This window comes from Lytechinus pictus, chromosome 2, assembly GCF_037042905.1.
Source record: "Lytechinus pictus isolate F3 Inbred chromosome 2, Lp3.0, whole genome shotgun sequence".
Taxonomy (NCBI): Eukaryota; Metazoa; Echinodermata; class Echinoidea; order Temnopleuroida; family Toxopneustidae; genus Lytechinus; species Lytechinus pictus.
The window spans coordinates 46,259,644-46,278,697 of record NC_087246.1 but is presented as its reverse complement, the minus strand read 5'-3'; the positions used below and the strand labels follow the sequence as shown (position 1 = coordinate 46,278,697).

General features: G+C 36.6%; 1 protein-coding gene across 1 annotated transcript in view; it reads left to right on the top strand.

The window, feature by feature from the left end:
• Positions 1–253: 253 nt before the first annotated feature.
• LOC129254161 (protein spire homolog 1-like) overlaps positions 254–19,054 on the top strand; it is a 32,758-nt gene continuing 13,957 nt past the window's right edge. Inside the window, exons 1-7 of the mRNA XM_064094923.1 lie at positions 254–618; positions 8,629–8,654; positions 11,059–11,388; positions 13,374–13,499; positions 15,189–15,260; positions 17,860–18,024; positions 18,402–18,488. Coding sequence (XP_063950993.1) covers positions 354–618; positions 8,629–8,654; positions 11,059–11,388; positions 13,374–13,499; positions 15,189–15,260; positions 17,860–18,024; positions 18,402–18,488 — 1,071 coding nt within the window. The 5' untranslated portion in view covers positions 254–353. The remainder of the gene's footprint in view (positions 619–8,628; positions 8,655–11,058; positions 11,389–13,373; positions 13,500–15,188; positions 15,261–17,859; positions 18,025–18,401; positions 18,489–19,054) is intronic.

Below are 19,054 nucleotides of genomic sequence, written 5' to 3'. Positions count from 1 at the left end.
CCACCACCATCCCCACCCCACCACCATCCCCACCACCATCCCCACCATCCCCACCACCTCCTCCACCACCACCACCACCACCACCACCAACGCCGCAGCTCCACTCTGTCACTGCGCAATCCGGTACCCTTTTTCAATTTATACGGAAGCCGTCCCGAGACGGCGACTTGTGCCCGTTCTGCTGGCGCCGCGCAGGAGTTCGCGGCGCGACGCCGGGTTGCGTTTAAAGCTTGAGCTTGAATTGACTTTGCTTGAACATTACGGCTATGCATATGCTACAGTACAGTGCATGCAGATGCAGTGGTTGGACCGGGCGGCCAGGCTTGCGGAGCTGATTGAGGATTGCTTTCGAAATGGAGGACGACACAGCGAAAGGAAAGTTGAACTTAGAGCAAGAAATAATATCGTTACAAGATATCTTGGAATCATTCAGTGCACCTTTGAACGAAGAGCAAGCTTGGGCTATTTGTTATCAATGTGGAAAGTTTTTAGATGAAAGTTTAAACGGGAATGTGACAGTCCAAAGTGCGAACGGCGTTCTGCTTAGTAAAGATGGAACCATTCGACTACCGGTCGCAGAAGAGCAGGAGCAGCTGACTGACAATAAAGAAAGAGAAGGTACACACTGTACTGTATGTATTCATTACATTGGCAACTGTCTCTCCGTTGATGCCCATATTCAAAATTGATTATTGTAATGTATTGCCCTTGATTGTCCAAGTATAACGAGACATAACATCTGAAAATATACTAATAATATGTAACTTATTGTAAGTTGTAACCGTAATTGTGAAGACATCAAGTTGATGATACTAAGGTAAACTTTGCTTACCTTGGTTGTTGAGAGACAGAGAGACATCACCGAAGATGATGCATGATCCGACGACGAAGTTCACTGTAGTATCTCACAATCTCTGGTATCAAGGACAAGGTCTCTTGTAATGGTCTCTGGAAATGGTCTCTGCCGTGGCCCGGCGTGGCAGCTCTTTATATACGGGGCTGCCGGGCCTACGGTTGACTGGGCAGCAAGGGCTATTGATCGGGGGAAACAGGGGAATCAGGGGCAGGGTCTCCTGCCCTACAATGTAATCTTACCGATTACTATATTCCCCCCAACCAACAAAAACCAGGCCCATCTTAAAATCCGTTTAAAAACTCGACACAGTCTGTTTAGTAAAAACTGCAAATCTTGCCATATATTAAAAATTGTAAATGGCATAGGCCTATTTTCATCATGTACATGTATCATGTCCGTCCCAATAAAATATAATCTGAATACTGAATAGTCATTGATAGACTATTCTATTTTTACATCAGTATATGCCCTAGCACAAGTATATTTGATTTGAACATTACAATACACAAGTCGAGGGCGTATGCAGTGAGAAATATTGGAGAATGGACAGCATACATGCACATCTGGGATTACCCAATGAGATTCAACTCTCAAGAATGGCCACAATAAAGGGTCACAATATAATGATTGTTATTCTGAAAGTCACTATATATTTACTATTCATAATTCATAATTTCAAAATGATTGCAGGAATTATCAGTGTCTCATTAATGCATCTTCAATGTATAATGATGTGTCTTGTTTTCATTCAAACAGGTAAAGACCTAGTGAACCTCTTGGGTAAACCCACAAATTAAAAAAGTAACTATAGTTAAAATAGAGGAAGGACCTTATACACATTTAGCAAATCAAATTATGTTTCCTTTGTTTACTTCAAGAGCAATGCTGTTCTTAAAAGGTAAGTGTAATTGCCAACCACAAAACTAGCATTTGGATAGCTGGCATATAAAGCCACTTAAATGTTTCTTGAAAGTAAACATGTTGCCACACTGAATTTCATGATTCACTAAAATTTGCTAAAATGATTAAATTGTCCGCCAACTCCTCGATCAATTTTGTCCTAATAATATTAAAGAGGTGGGACAATTCGTAGTTCTGGTTAATGCACACCAAATACAACATTAAAATCTTTTCTGACTTGTTGAGGTATAAGTTTTGACATTATGTGCATAATTCTAGAAACACATAAAATTTGAAGAATAAAGTCCTATCCCCATATATAAAATATATTTATAAAAATAGTTGCCACAGCAAAAGGCAATTGGTTTACAAAATCAGCAAAGTATGAATATTTCATTTATCTTGATAAAGTGTTAGGGATATCATTGCAAAATGTGTAATGTTCTCTGTCATAGTTGTTATTTGATTATAATCAACTTCCCAATAAACTTACACTTGGGCCTAAATGACCTAAGGGGGAAGTCCTTTAATTGCATGCAGGTATGTGCCAGAATTTGAGGGATTTGATTGAATGCAAACTAATGCAATTTTAATGTAATTTTAGTAATATGGAGCACTGAAAAAGACATCTTGTTTGGTGTGCCCAGAACTAAATCCTAAAATCTGGCTGTCATGAAATATTGCAATGAAAATCCCTTCTACTTTATCTTCACTTCTTCCTCTCCCTTTCATCTTTTTCTAGGTGGTGGCCATGGAGGTAGCAGCCAAGGGGTGCAAGAGAAGAATGGAGTATCTCCAAGGGAGAACAAGATGTAGGCATACAAGAGAGTCCCGTCTCCATCATGAGATGTGGAGGGTCTACCTTGCATCCCAAGTGCATCCCTAATCGTCTGCTGGCCATACATGTACATGTTCAACTGTTTCAATTGATCACAATCTTCTGCCGGAAACATTGAAAAACCTCTACCCAGACAGGAAGAGTTATTATTTATGATAGTTGTGATCTTTGAAACAGGGGGAGAGGGTTGGTCCTTACATATTGGGATCAAGGTCGGACCCACTCCTCTGATCCCAGATCGTTTCCCTGATTTAGTTCAGATGTGTTGGATACCGATTCATTAAGCAGGGTCTTGGGCTCAAAAGGACCAGGCTTCTCATTTCCATGGCAACAGACACTCTGATCTGGTGTTGATTGCACTAACATCGAATGTTTCTTTAAGTCCATGGAAGAGGTCTGATTCTTAGCAGCCTCAGGAAGACCCTTAGGGTTACCCTTGCTAGGTTCTTGTATTGTACTCCTTTCTGAAGTTAGTTGCTCTATTTTGGCTGTCAGGTATTCGACAGATGTTTCTAGTGCATCAAGTGCTTTTAGGCGATGAAGCACGAAGTCCATCTTGTATTCCAAAAGAGTAACTCGATTTTCAATTAACCTATGATTGATAGAATGAGCACTAACTTTTTCAAGTACTTCTGACTGTTTAGAATGAGTTCCTGAGGGAGGGGGAAGTTGTTCGTTTTCCCCGCTCGGTCCCTTATCATGCTCATACTCTAATGAACCAGACTGTTTATTTAGAGCTTCAGAGGGAGGGGGAAATTGTTTGTTTTCCCCACTCGGTCCCTTATATCCTAATGAACCTGGTGTTGCCCTGATCTGCTTGAGTGAGGAGGTGTGTGTAACAGAGGGCAAAGATTTTGCTCTTTGACATGTTTGCTTTGGTTTTGAGGTTGCCACTGAGCTGACACCACTACTCACATCACTCTGGTATCCATTACCAATACACTGAAGATGGGCAGATGAAGGGGAACGAGTATCCCTCAAACGCTCATGAGATGATTGCGGGGTTAACCGTTTACAGTCTTCGACTGCCCATTCTTCAGAAGATGAAGAAGCCCTTGAGTACCCATTGCGGTTTGAAGGACGAGAAGATGAAGGTGACCGAGTCTCACGCCTTTGATCATATTGAATATCATAAAAGGATCGAGGGGGTGAACTGTGGTGTCCTTCATCTTTCCGTACTCGGGAATGAGATGTGCTGGGGTACTCAGGGCTTGCTCGAGAATGGACCGGTAAAGGAGAGGGAGTGTTCCGCCGGTGAGGATCAGAAAATGATCTTCGAGGGGAAGACTGCCTTTGGCCTTTACCCTTCCTTTCTGAGTAGCGGATGGATGAAGGGGAGGAAGTATCCTGCCTGGAAGAATCAGAAAATGATTCGCCAAGAGGATACCATCTATGCCCGTCATCCTTCCGTTCTTCATATCGTGATTGAGAACGACGAATAGGTGAAGAGGAACGAGTATCCCATCCTCGCATCCTTGAATCATAAAATGACTCTCTCTGGGGAACCCGCCTATGTTCTTCACCCCTCCGTCTTTCTTCAGAAGGTGATGGAGATCTATATTTGTTTCGATACCTATGCGAATGTGATTCACAATCATCGCCCCAACGCCGGATTGGAGATTCGTTACGATCATAATCATCCCGATAAGAGTTGGGTGGGGATTCGTAACGTCTCCCACGACGTGGAGGAGAATGATCGTTATCACTTGGGTAATCATAATAATGGTAATCATCCCTGTCTCGCGGTGGAGAATTGTAATGACTATAATAATCATCATCCCTGTATCTTGGTGGGGATTCGTAATGCGGTCTATTACTGTGACGAGGGGAAGACTCATGACAACGATCACCCTCTGAATCATATTGATGACGATCGCATTCGCCTCGCAATGGAGTCTCGCTCGAATAATAATCATCTCCCCTATAATCATGTCGTGGGGAAATGGAGCGATCTCTCCGATTGCGGCGTGAATGGGATCTGTCAAGGTAATCCCTAGTTCTGTTTTGTTTTTCCCCTTGGCCGTTGTCATGACTTACTGCATGAGCGTTGCGGTAATGCCGTGAACATCGAGGGGAAGTATCGCGATCTTCCATCGACCTCCTACTTCTTACATATCTAGAATTCCTCCTTTCAGGGGAATCTGAATAACTACTGGAGACCTCACGTTCATTCAACCAGCGATGATGATACCTATCAGACTTATGGGAGGAATCATCACTGGAGGAACTCGAATGGTAATGGTCATAGTCCCTTGACCTATGCATGTTATTTAAATATTTAAACTTGTATTCCAAAAAAGTTTAACAGGAGGTGGGACAATGAAATATTACCGAAGTCTCTTGGAGATAACCTGTACAAAATATATCTTACAATTACAAATTAAACTACGAATTAATACTAAGTATTACAAAAGATTCAATGAATAACCTGTAAATTGTAAATATCAAACCTACAAGTCGCAAAGTATGTTGCGAATTGTTAAGAAACAAGTCGCAACTTGATTTGCGAACTGTATTAGGAAAATACAAGTCGCGATTCTATATGTTAAGACCTGTACCCAACTTGAAAATTTGAGAACACAAAACAATCAAAATGCTTAATTTTACGCAATTCGCGTAGCTAAAGCCAGTTACTGACCTGGTAACGATCAGCAAACTTTGGACAAGTAATTAATAAAAGCACGCAATTTAAATAAACGCTAAGTGTGCTCAGCGCTGTCCAGTTGCATACACAAGTCTTAACTACGATATGAAAATATTTACAATAACAGTTGAATAGTAATATAGATCTGCACTCAGAATACTGAGTAAATTCAGGATTCCGTTTGCACGAAATGCAAAAGAAAATATCAATGTGTATGCTTTATTTACAAATTGATATGTTCATGCACCCATAATAATTTATTTATTTATGCATGCATAAGATTTTGCACTAACAATACCTTGAACGCCGTTTTGTTCTTGGAATTAAGTGCACAAACTTTGATATATTTAGTTACAAGTTATACAAGTATGAAATGACAATGATCTCTTGCTTGTCGAAAACGATAATTCATTGAAATGAACAATTATAATTACATGTAGCCCACTTGGCTTGTTTCAGGCGTCTTTTCACCATATAAACTGTAAGTAAAAAAGAACACTCAGTCTTCCTGACTGTATAACAAATGTTGGACAATATTCTTTACTACTGCAAAATTCTTTAAGTGCAGCAATAACAAATTTCAAATTCTTGAGTTTCAGAATTTATTTACAATGATGATCCTGAAATCAAAGAAACAAGCAAGGCATTCACTGCAGTTAATCCATAAGAATTTCGATAAGATAATTACTACAATAACTTCAATATAAATATTACTTGAAGTGAGGGAGTGAGATTTAGAGAAGCCAGTAATATATTAATGTTATTTAAACACTAAATCCCTTACGTTGACTTATTAAACACCGAATTATCATGTGACAATTGCCAACGAAGTGGAAAATAAGTATAAGGATTATCTAGCTTCAACACTAAAAATAGAATCTTCTAATATACTGTAAGATGGTGCTCTTTGCCACCACAGGAATTGACAATAAAAAATTAAGCTAAGTCCAACCTGAAAATATGCTTTAAAATGTTTAATATGTTTTAATAATCCAGTGGACAAAACCTTAAATTCCAAATGTAAATTCCACCTGAAGCTAATTAATTGCTAACCAGTTTAATAAACTTGCTAATGAGAGGAGCCCACGACTATCTTCATGTAGGGAGGCAACTACAAAATTTAAAGTATTAATTTACTAACAAGTTCAATCAGTGAAGCAATAATTAATATCAAACAAACCCCAAACTTAATAATTATATTTTAATTAGGGGAAAGCTTAATAAATTCGGTAAGAGCCTACTTATTATTAAAGTCACTTTCAATTCTAGCTAGTGTGAGATGCCCAACCTTGAATTTACAGGGGCAAATCCACAATCTAAAATCAGAACAAGTCAATTGAAGGCCAATTTAATCAAAAGACCTATCGAAATAAAGATAATTCTAACTCACTCCACTCCCTTCCTTTATCCTTTTTTTTTTTTTTTTTTTAAGAGAGCTTAAAATTGTGGGGAAGGTTATCCGAAACAAATTACTAGCCCCTCCTTGTCTTGGGAATTTGCTCCCTCCGTTGATTAAAAAGAGAGAAAATTCCAAGAAAGGAGGAGAAAATTCAGCTTGGAAAATAAATTGGAATTGATAATTGAAAACTCCGATGTAACAAATACGTTCAGGAATTTCAAAAACAAAAGCAAACTCGCGCCACAAACGCTGTTGGAATTTATGAATTGGTAGGAGCGGGCGCGAGCACAATAGAAAATATTTGGTCAATGACCTACACGGCGATCCCTCTCGCCAAAAAATGCCACACCCAAAATCAAAATGAAGTCCAAATAATCTTCCAACTTATTGTTTTCCACGGAAAAATACTAAAAAATTATCCCCAAAACAATTGCTTTGCTTGATATGAAAGCTAAAATTAAACTCGCACGATACGGCGTAGTGCAGCTCTATGCAGTTCTGCACATGTAAATATGTATTATTGAAAATGGCAGTGCAGCACAGCGCGAAAACAACTACAGCCTACGCTACAAATATAAGATTTTACCGGCAAATTAGCCCTTATTTTATAAGAAAATACATTAGACAGTAATTTTAATACGATGAAAATACATTATTATCGATCAAATTTATCAAAATGCAGCTCAAATGTCTGCGGGTTTTCAAAATGAAAGCCGCGCGGTTACGTGTCCGATAACTGTACACACGGAAGCGCAAGCGCATTGACGTGTCCGATAATTGGACACACGGCAGCGCTATACATACGGTACACGGCCAAGTAAAGTCACAACTTCATAAAATCACAAAATATGATAACCGAGCTCAAAAATATTAATAATTAGCGCAGTTTCGATGTAGACGCAGCGCCAATAAGGTAAACTTTGCTTACCTTGGTTGTTGAGAGACAGAGAGACATCACCGAAGATGATGCATGATCCGACGACGAAGTTCACTGTAGTATCTCACAATCTCTGGTATCAAGGACAAGGTCTCTTGTAATGGTCTCTGGAAATGGTCTCTGCCGTGGCCCGGCGTGGCAGCTCTTTATATACGGGGCTGCCGGGCCTACGGTTGACTGGGCAGCAAGGGCTATTGATCGGGGGAAACAGGGGAATCAGGGGCAGGGTCTCCTGCCCTACAATGTAATCTTACCGATTACTATAATACTACTAGATTTTAGACCAAAAGCTTCGGTCTCTGTTATCTTGGTTGTTCCACTGAACTCTGTTGTTGGCTCCAATTACAAAGACCAAAGTTCTGTACAGATCAGTACAGGGACTCAATGGCCATATTTTTATGTAACTAAAGTCTAAAGTTAGCTTAGTTATAAGTTCGGATAAACCAGGGAAGTGGGAGTTGCGCGACAGCCGAAGTAAGTCACTGTTTAAAAAAATCTTTTCTTTTAAGTTTATTTTTTTCTGTTTTGGTGCATTTCAGGCCAAAACGGAATAATAATCCTGATATTTTCTATATCAGATATAGGTGCGGTACTTTTTATCTTAATGTTTTTTATTAGCTAAAAATGTATTGCAAACCCCCTAATGGCGGCTGCACCTTTGCAAGCAGTCTGTGTACGAGGAGAAATAAAAAAATGTTTAAAAACTCCTCGGAACAGCGGAACAACCAATATAACAGAGACCAAAGCTTTTGGTCTAACCCTAATATAATGTTTTTTTTTTCACTTTGGGTGGCTGTCGCAAAAGGAACTTCCCTTGAAGTTTGTTGGCATTATTTATACTTGGCAGTCCCCTTCACAGACGCCCGGGCCCCACATCGGACGATTCGCTTAATACGCGTTCTGGATAGCGGCACAGTACACATTGTACAAGACCATGGCACATCAACTAAACTACAGGTTGATCAAATATCATTAATCCCTGTTTAAACTATCAACACCAAAAACACATGCGAGAATTGATTGATTTCTTCCAACTGTTTATTTTTGTACACAGATCACACAAGAGAGACACAGCTTATGGTAAGTGTTTATTTTTATTTTTTTTGAAATATGTTTTGTAGTCTAGCACTGTTCTATCTTCCTGTCTTCTTCCTCCCCTTTCTATTACATCAATGTATCTTTGTATGTTCATGTCCAGATCAAATTGTTGTTAATGAATTGTAAGTCCTCGGTTTAGAGATTGGATGAGATTAGGCCTATTAATAACAGAAGGGGAAAAGGAGAGAGGGAAGAAAAAGGGAGATCGAGGAAAATGATGAGGTTATTTTTCCATAAGAAGTTAGCATTCCAATGTCTGATACCTGTCCTTTAGTCCTAAATGCTGGCAGTTATGACAGTCATATTACTGATGTTGCAGTCTGTAAATAATTCAAGTTTAGTGTTTGGTTAAAATGACAATTCAGATTTTCTTCGTTAAGAACAGAGGAGTGTTTCATCAACATTTTCATCCGACAAGTTGTCAGATCTGACATCTTTCTCTGATGTTGATTGGCTGAGAGGTACTGTTACTATGGTAACTGTCGGATAAAATGGGACTTGTCGGATAAAACGTCCGACAAGTCCTTTCATGAAACGCCCCCCAGATAACTTGTATGATCCATATTTCTGATAAATTGAAGAGGAGGGAAATCAATTTTTTTTTAAATTTTATTATTGAATGTGCATTTTATGCATCTGAGAAACTAAAAAAGAGAGCAAATACATGTATTGTAATCCACGCAGTCAATATAGGCCTACCTGTCAAATTATTAAATGTTGTGTACATGTACTGTACTTAGATATTTGTTTCAATTAAAGCTTTGCAATGTATATTTTTCTTTCTGACCATATGCCCTATAATGTAACAATCATAGAGAAGGGGGCTGGGGAGTAATCACTACATTGAGCATAATAAAACAGGGCATTAAATGCATTTACTGTATATGGTGGCAAGTAAAAATTCATTTGCTGTCAGCCATCCAATTCAAAGAGAGCATTGTTTTGATTAAATGCACAATTTCATTTGTTCTGTATTTTTGTATATGTGTGTTAGGAGAGCAGTATGGAATGGAGTTTTCCTGCCTTTTAATACTGTGCACAGTGAAATAAATGCTGCCAGATGCAATTTTTAATACAAAAATGTAATATCCCAGAAAGGGAGGAGGTTTGGGTGGGTACTGGGTAGACTGAGTGTCATTTCAGTCTTGCATTCATTCAGCGTTGGATTATAAATCCTAATTCATGGTAATCTTACATGGCTACTTTTTAATCCTTGGTGCCATGTGTATAATTTTCTTCACTGTATTTGCCACGGATAATGATGATGATAAAGATTGAGTTAAAGGGCATAATGAAAAAAGGTTTCTCTATGCACTTTACAGTGTAAGGCATATATTAACTACAGGGTGTTACATAACTTGTTAGAAGCACTTGCCCGGTCGGGCAAGTAAACTTTTAAATAGTTGGAATATACTTGCCCAAAAATCTATTTCACTTGCCTGAAAAAATCCTTGAAAAAAAACCTTTACCTCTTCAAAAGAAAGTTTTGCGGTTTTATAAACCATTGACCTTTTTCTCTCTTTTGACATGAACTGATCTACCTTGTTATTGCATTTCTTTTTCCAGAGTGATTTTATCTTGCCTGCCATGACCAAAATTAGAGTCAATATTATATCATCGACCCTAATTTTGGTCATTCTTCTGTGAGAATTTTGCTTGCCCGATTCGGGCAAGTAGTTTTGGTCTTTACTTCAAAATACTTGCCCAACTCTAACTTTTACTTGCTTCAGGCAATCGCGCAAGTGCAATATGTAGCACCCTGATTAACATAGTATTATAAAACAAAGTAATTGTAAGAATGCAAACAAGCTAAATGATAGAAATTTCTAGGTGGTTTCAGACCGCCTCGAAGTTCGTCAGTTCCAGGTATTCTCTGATCGGGAAATTTACCCCGATCAGAAAATACCAGGTATTTTGGTAATGTGAAAGCAAACTACGCGTAATTTCCCCGAAAGTAAATACCCGCTAAATAGTAGGTACTTGGCGAAATTACGAGAACTTTCGCGGGGATTTTTCCAAGGTCGCAGGTATTTTGGCGATGTTAAAACAAATTACGGGAACTTTTAGCCCAGCGTGTCGTTGGGTGCGGCGCCGTGGGTGGCTGCTGGGCTAGTGGTTTTGAATCTCGCGCCTTGCCTGCTTATTAGACCATTCTGCGCATGCTCCTAACTTCGGGAATTTATCCCGAAGTGTACGTTTCGGGGCGGTGTGAATGCAGGAATAATTAATGGGTATTTTTAAGCCTAAAAATGTTCTCGTAATTTAACGGGGATTCTTGTGATCGAGGCGGTTTGAAACCACCTACTGATACAGCATAAAGATAGAACCAAGCATGATTAAATCAGATAAATCAGATATATGACATTTATCTTCTTTTTTTTTTCAGGTTATCAATACTCTTGGGAGGATCATCTACCATGCACTGGATTATGGCCTTTCAGAAGAAGAAGAGAGAGAACTTTCTCGGCCCTTGGAGGAATTGATTGAGCTCATGACAAGTGCTGACATTCATGACACTGCTGAAAACTCTAATGATAATAACAATATTCGCCAAGAGGCTGATAATTTCAATGTGGATGAAGGAATAGAGGATGAGGGACTTTGTGAAGAAGAAGAAGAAGAGACGGAAGATGGAGGAAGGTTGAATGATGAGAGTGATCGTGATGACCACTTGCACAACGAAAACGATTCCTGCATAGTTACGCAACTTTTAAAGGTAAGCAACAGAAGTATGTTTTTACAATTACACTGCTTGCAATGCTACATGTATACATGTTTCAAGCTGACTTTGTTTCGTGTGCATTCGAATTCATGCGAATTTTCAATTTTTGTGTGTGCCTGATTTGTGAATTAGAAGTCATTCTGTATATTTTGCAGTTACACGGACCAGGGAGCCGTTTCATAAAGCTGTTCGTAAGTTAACAGCGACTTTAAGAACACCTGTGATCCTTTCTTGTGGTAAATAATATTCACCATTAAAAGTTCATCGGTGATTATTTAGCATGTGAGAAAGGTTCACCAGTCGTTATTTAAGTCGCTGTTAACTTTGACTTTATTGAGTGGTCTTTAAATAGTTCTTTTCCTATTGAATTTTTCAAAAACTACTATCAATGAAATTATGTGCAAGCTCATCTTGTACATGTACATCACATGATCAAAGAATAAGCCATGACAACTGGTGCAATACTAGAAGGCATTAAAGCAAGCCAAGAAGATCTCAATGTAATCTACTTGTAAACATTTGTAATGAATACTTCAAAGGCAAGAATAATCTAATTATTCAGATAACCTATATCTTCAGGGTGACGTTTCCTATTTTCCCTCAGATCATGTTATAATGACCTTCCTTTACCCTTGCTCTACTCCTACTGCTAATCTTGTCCGGGAAACCCTACCCAGAACAATAATCTCCATCTAAAATTTACCCCTCCTTCTTTAAAACAAACCCCTTATAGATTGACAATTGCCTCAATTAAACTGTAATCAAATGAGAAGAAGGCAATACTTCGATATCGGTTTACTGATCCATTACATTCTACTTAAAAAAAACCATGAGCTTCCTGTACTCTATAGCTCTATACAATCAAGAAGTTGTTAGGAAGGAGCTGTAACTCTTGTAATACATACAGAATGCGTTCATGGGTTTTACAGCGTAATAATGGGATTCCTAACATTCCAATAACAGAGCTGCCAAGTAGTACGATTTTTCCGTATTTAGTACGTTTTTGCAACCAAAATATGGCAGTACGTTTTTTCTTTAAAAAATATGTTTTATTTTTTTTTTACAAAATCGAAATTTATTGAGAAAAATCATCTCTATATGTCTCTTTTTCATAAAAAGTACACAAATATGGTTATTAGATCAATGTAATTTCAGGTAACTTGTTTTTTTTTTCAATCATTTTGGAAAAACCAGGGTGAGATATACACAAGTTTCAATGTTTTTTTTTTTTTTTCATCTGCAAGAGCAGTGCACATTTTAGCTTGCATGCAGCTTGAGCGCCGTGATGGACGAGTGCGCCAAGCATTTTATTATTAAATACACGTTTTTGGGGAAAAATACAAAATATTTATCTCACAAGGTAAAAATAATTTTTTTTTTGTCAAAATACTTATTTTGGGAGATAAGAATACTGAAAATGCAAAATACAACTTGCCAGCTCTGCAATAATCTTTAAAGTTCCATGCAACATGCTGCTCTTCTGCTGCAGTGATTTTCAGAATCCAAGTATCACTATCAATTTCAAATTCAAATATCAGTTAAATTGGCGGGATAAATGGTAATGAATGGCTGTACTTTGTTAGAAACAGTTACGTACATCTGATAGATTGTGAACTAGAGTCGATCAAAGGAAAATTAGAACCTTACAAAAATTAGATATTTGAGCACATTCTAATTTCCCTTTATTTCATCTACATGTATGACTAACAATATCGCATATAACTTAAACTACCATAATATAAATTTTGAGATTTACTATTACTGTGGACTCCTATGGTAAGTCGCGAGCTTTATGCAATAGTGCCCTGGATATATGATTGCTATTATTTCTCTTTTAAAAAAATTATACATGTATAAGACTGTAATTAAATCATCCTCCCCATATGTTGCTGTTCATTTTTTAAAATACTTTTCCCCCTATAAAGCCCTGTTAATATTTGGATAAAAGTCTGATTTATCATCATTTGTATATGTTTTAGATGTGTTCTGATCATCTGCCACAACCTAAAGCAGCTTCTACCCACTACCAAGCTGTGTGCAGAGCAGTGTATACCGAGTATCTAGACCTTGCTACATTCCTAAACAAGATCACTGGCAGTAATGAGGTAAAGTGTCATTTATTTGTTATAGAAATTTTGCTTTTGTTATTATAACAAGTATTAATGAAATGGGATCCAGATTGGGAAATTCTATTTTGTGACTTTTCTGTACCAAACAGTAAAAAGAAACTGTCATATTAAGTACATGTATGAAAATATTTGCCAATAATCATTTCAGCAAGAAATTGGTATCCCACTATGGGTAACTTTGATATAAAATGATGTATTGAAATTCTAGACTTGAGATTTTTTTTGCCAATGATATGTCCATGTCCAGTTGGTAAACAATTTGAACAGAACTTCAACAATTCATTCATGAAAAAGATTCCAAATTCATACTGTGATAGGAGATCTTCCTCACTTCTGAATTGATCTTCATTTTGAAAGGAAACAGTTGATCCTTACATTACATGGACATTTTGTACTTTCTGATTTCAATATGGTAGAATGGCTCACTCGGGAAACAGGCAATGGAGGGGTGAGGCTAGTTGAAAAAAAAGACTAAAAAATAAAACAAAAATAAAAACATACTCAGCATTAAAATGAACAACTACAGTATCTGACCGATTAGAGCAAAAACAAAAATAAAATTGAAAAAAAATTGGATCATATCATCTCCTGTGGTCCAAAGTCAATGAGCTTTGATCATTTGCTTGACCTCGCTTAATACCAAATAAGGATTTCATTACAAACAAGAAGTCGGGGTAATTTAATGAGACTGGCCTCAGTAATCTCAGCAGGAGTGTAGGCTGAGAGTGAGAGACTTATTGGGGAAAGTGACCTCCTGATGTTATCGTTTGCAATGTACAATGCAATCAGCTGCTCAGTCCCATGTACTGCACTTTGTAAGTACAATTTGTGATTGAAAAAAGCCACCTGTTAATAATCCACATGTAGATGGAAAGCTGATAAAAAATCGCAAATTCATTAAACAAAATTATAGGAGAAAATGATACATATCATACCTATCTTTGATGAGTTCAAATGCATACATTTTTTTTTTATTGATATGACTCGTATGAGTCAAACTCCTAATAGCTGCCGAGAGGTCATAGGCCTACGTGTAAAAGACTACCTCTCTTGTACATCTAAGGTGATGATATGATAAGCCTTGTTCAGTTAGTACTGACTCTACATGAAGATGATGTCACGGAATAGCTATAACTAGTTTTTAGATTAGGAGCTTTCCAGTTCAAAATCTTTGGATATTAAGTTACAGAGAGTTGTTAATCCTGCTGCAAGAATACCACATATCTCTTTATTATTAACTACACATGTATATTTATCACTTCTGCTAGGGACTTGATTATTTTGTCATTTGATCTGCATGTCCTGCTGAATTAGTCTTATGAGCAATATAAAGATTTTGATTAGAAAAAAAAAACTTTTGAGTGCAACTCACTGTTGCAACATTTTGCAAATTATCAGTTGGCTTCTTCGTGCCGATGGCAAACCTGTTGAAGAGGCCCTTCAGAGATTGTGCAGACCCTATGTGCACTGGACTATGGACTATATGGCAAAAGATGGCTTGGAATCTTTGAAACAATGAGTTGTACTCTCAGTTTTTCTTTAATGAAAGTCTTCATATTGAACACGACTGGATGAATGAGAAGAATTGACATCAGTTTGTAGTTTTGTGTGATTTTCAATAGTGGCATTCTTTATCCTGCATATTGTTTCATCATGTCTTCACAGATTTTAAGAAGTTTATCGGAGGGTAATGATATGAGTGATGGTAGTGTGGAAGATTTGCATCCAAGACAATGGGTAAGTTCATCACAAGGTTCATTGTGTTTAATATCGGTTTTCAAGTTCAAACAGCAAAATGAATCAGTATTGAAAACGCTTCTACAAAACGCAGATATAATGAGAAACAAAGAGTGTGTTCAATGTTCCCCATTCCAGGTCATAAAAGTAAACGTCTTTCAGATAGTGATTCTGAGGAAAATTTATACGCCGAAAAAGATGCGTTAGGAAACGTGATCAGCTCAGATTCTACAACCTTCAGCATCACGAATGTGACATCGAACACATTGAAATTTGAATCGTCCTTAAATTTGCTCCTGTAGAAAAAGCCTGCACAAGCACATGTCAGAATTGAACTTTCTGGTGATGGATCAAACTGCGCAGTAAGCTGCGCTATAAATGAAAGCAGGAAATTTAAAGATGATCGACATATAATCAACTTTATATTTTCAACACAGAACGGTGCACCCCTGATCGTGTTTGTGTTCTGTGTTTTGTAATTTCATTTTCAATCATGATTCATGTTACTGTTTAAATTTGAAAATCAACATTGAACACACCCTTAGTTTAAAAGCAGTTGGTCTACTTCTATCAGATACTATTATACCACATGGGCTAAACCCATTTGGTCTACTTTCAATTTGGTCTAATGTCCATTTGGTCTACACCTCACTGCACTTTCTCTATTCAGCTAGATTAATAAATCTCAAACTATACCAACAAGCATAAACTTAGCAGCTTATGTCAAAGGTACACATGTGCCACGTTTTCATGTTAAACTGTGGTTTCAAAACTTCCTTTGTGAATTCATTAACTGTGATATGATGAAATTTACTGGGATTGTCGGTTCAAAGCAGCAAATGAGTTGCCAATTTGATATATATTGATCTAAATTTCATTTTGAAAATCACAACATTTATTTCTTACCTATTCCTTTCATTTTCTGCTTCTACTCACAACTTTTTAATAAGGTTTAGCAGAGACAAATAAAATAAACACAATAGACAATTTAAGGAGTTTACAGTATGAATTAGGATTTTTGTTATAGCATTTATTAGGAAAATAATTTTTACTCAGCAAAACATATTATGAAATGTAATCATGCAAGTAATATTTCTGTAAGCTCATTAAATGCATATTATGTGTGATTAAGTACAATTAATACTGAATAATATTTTTCAAGCCAACATCATAAATTGAATGTAAACAGAATAGCAAATAATTTCTTCAATCCAAAATCGTAAAGTTGATATAAAGTACAAAATCATGATATAGCAAATAATAAATATCTCAAAGCGAAGATCATACATTTTGTATTTAAAGCACGTTTATTTAGCAAATTATGTCAAGCCAATATGCCTAATAAAATATAAAGGGAAATAATTTTTTATTTTGATAATAATGAATAATAAAATTAATGCAACTATACTTGTACCATTGGTCAAAGAGGAGACATAATTGATAAAATACAATCTTGGGCTCTTAATCTTGATATAGTTATCTTGATAAAGGTGCATATTTCAAATAATCTTTTAATACAGTTTTAATGAGATGGTATGATTCATCAAGTTTGCAAATTAATATTTATAATCATACTTTGACACCTTTTTATGCAGTTAGATAATTATAAAGAAGCATTTAACAAGTTCAAATGCTGTACTACGTGTACAGAGTGAGGTAATGTGTCTGTAGCATTCTTTACTACACTGAATTTCATGCAGCCTTTCAACGGCCTGTTATCACAAGAGGTTTAAAACAGCAGGGGGTACAATACTATGGACTTCGTTGATTTGATGTATAATTGTGATTTAATTCAGTGCGTATGTAGCCCCCTGATGAAAAAAGGTGTATACTAGTATTTAGTATTGGACCTTTCTCTTAAATTTGCACTGTCTGCCATTTTGTATCCCTCCTGGTTTTCAACACTTTGTGAATTCAGGCCAATATTTTATAATATTGACTTTGAGGTATCTGCTCAAGAAAGTTGTAATAGAGAGAGACATATGTGGCAAAGTTTAGATTAATATGGTTCTTTTATTTTCTTCCTGAGATGTGATAACTTATATTCCATGAGAGCCTGGTAGTTAGTAGGTTTGGGTTGAGAATTTCACACCTCATTGCTAGTGGAATAAAGCACTTTTTGTATCAAGTAAAGCCATTTGTAGAATTACAAATAACTTCATGAATTATTGATTCAATATAGAAAGCCAGAATGGAATTTTCTTGATAATCTTTAACCTCTTTATTTTTGACATACACGGAAACAGGGGTTACAAACGTACAATTTACCCACATTTTACTTAGGGTAAATTGCATTTGACAAATATTATATTGATTGAAATAATTTCATATTTATAATAAAATTTGTTGGTATTTTCATAATTAAGCCTAGGTTTAACCCTAGACTACATGTAAGCTAGATTTTTAACCACACTTCTACGGAATGCTGGCTTCATGATATTTCTTCCATATTTGTGGCAATTATAATGTACCAATTATTTCGCTAAAATTCATTTTATTTTATATATTTCTGTTTTTATATATCATCGTATATTCCCATTTCAAGGCTTAATTAATTAATGGTGAATAAGTTGACAACTGTGTGTCCTTTACTTTCCAGGCTAAAATATGGCTGAATGTGGTGAGAGACCTAAGAAACGGAGTGAAACTGAAGAAGCTTGCGGATCATGAGAAGGGTAGAGCACCTATTGAGTATGCACTGACGCCGTATGAAATGCTAATGGATGATATACGATCACATCGGTTTACTCTCAACAAAGTCATGGTAAGTACATCCAAGAAGACTTCATTCAGTTTTCAGCATTGTGGCTCAGTGGATTAGTCTCTGGATTTCGATACAAAGGGTAGTGGGTTTGAATCTCAGCCATGGTATATTTTCCTTCAGCGAGATATTGATCCACATTGTGCTGCACTGAACCCAGGTGAATTAAATGGGTATTTATTCCTTTAAAAGCAGTACGCGTAACAGCTGCTCTGCTACAGCGAGGGTAATTATTACTGTAGGGTGCTTAGAGACTTCAGATAAAGTAAGTGTTAAGCACCATACAAGCAGGTATTATTATTATTATTATTGTTATTACTAGTATTATGTTATAATATCTTTACATCTCTCTCCCTTTCTCTCTCTATGTACCTTTACAGGTGAATGGTAGTATTCCAACGAGGGTGAAGAAAGAAGCACATGACATCATCCTTGATTTCATTCGATCAAGACCTCCTCTTAAACCGGTAAGCGATCGGCTAGTTTAGCCCTTCCAACTTATTAATTCAATCTACCAGTAAACTTGGATATTAACCCTAAAAGGACTGGGCTATTTGAGATCTATTGAGGACTTCGCGCGATCGTGCCAAAATTTGGCACGCACATTCCTTACCACATAAACTACAAGATAGTATTAAATTTTTTATTTATTATGAATAAAATATGCAAATTTATTCATGAAAAACATTATTTGCATATTTAACACCCAATTTCACTTCAAATTTTCTTCTTTTTTTGCAGATCTCATCTTTGTAATCTAATTTAAAGGTTTCCACAAAGAAAAATTGCGAAAGCCAATTTTTTTCCTTATATATTTCTTTGTTTTTAGAATTTCTTATGTATTTCTTTGTTTTTCATCTTTTGTTTTTCATTGTTTTTTTTTCAATGGAAATTATTACAGACCATCTAACAACTAAATTAAACTCTAAATTAATTAAGCAGACCGATTAGAACGAAAAATAATCACCCTTTTATGAATTTCATCTCCCACAGACTCTGTACACAAAGTATAAAAATTAGCCATTTTCGGCAT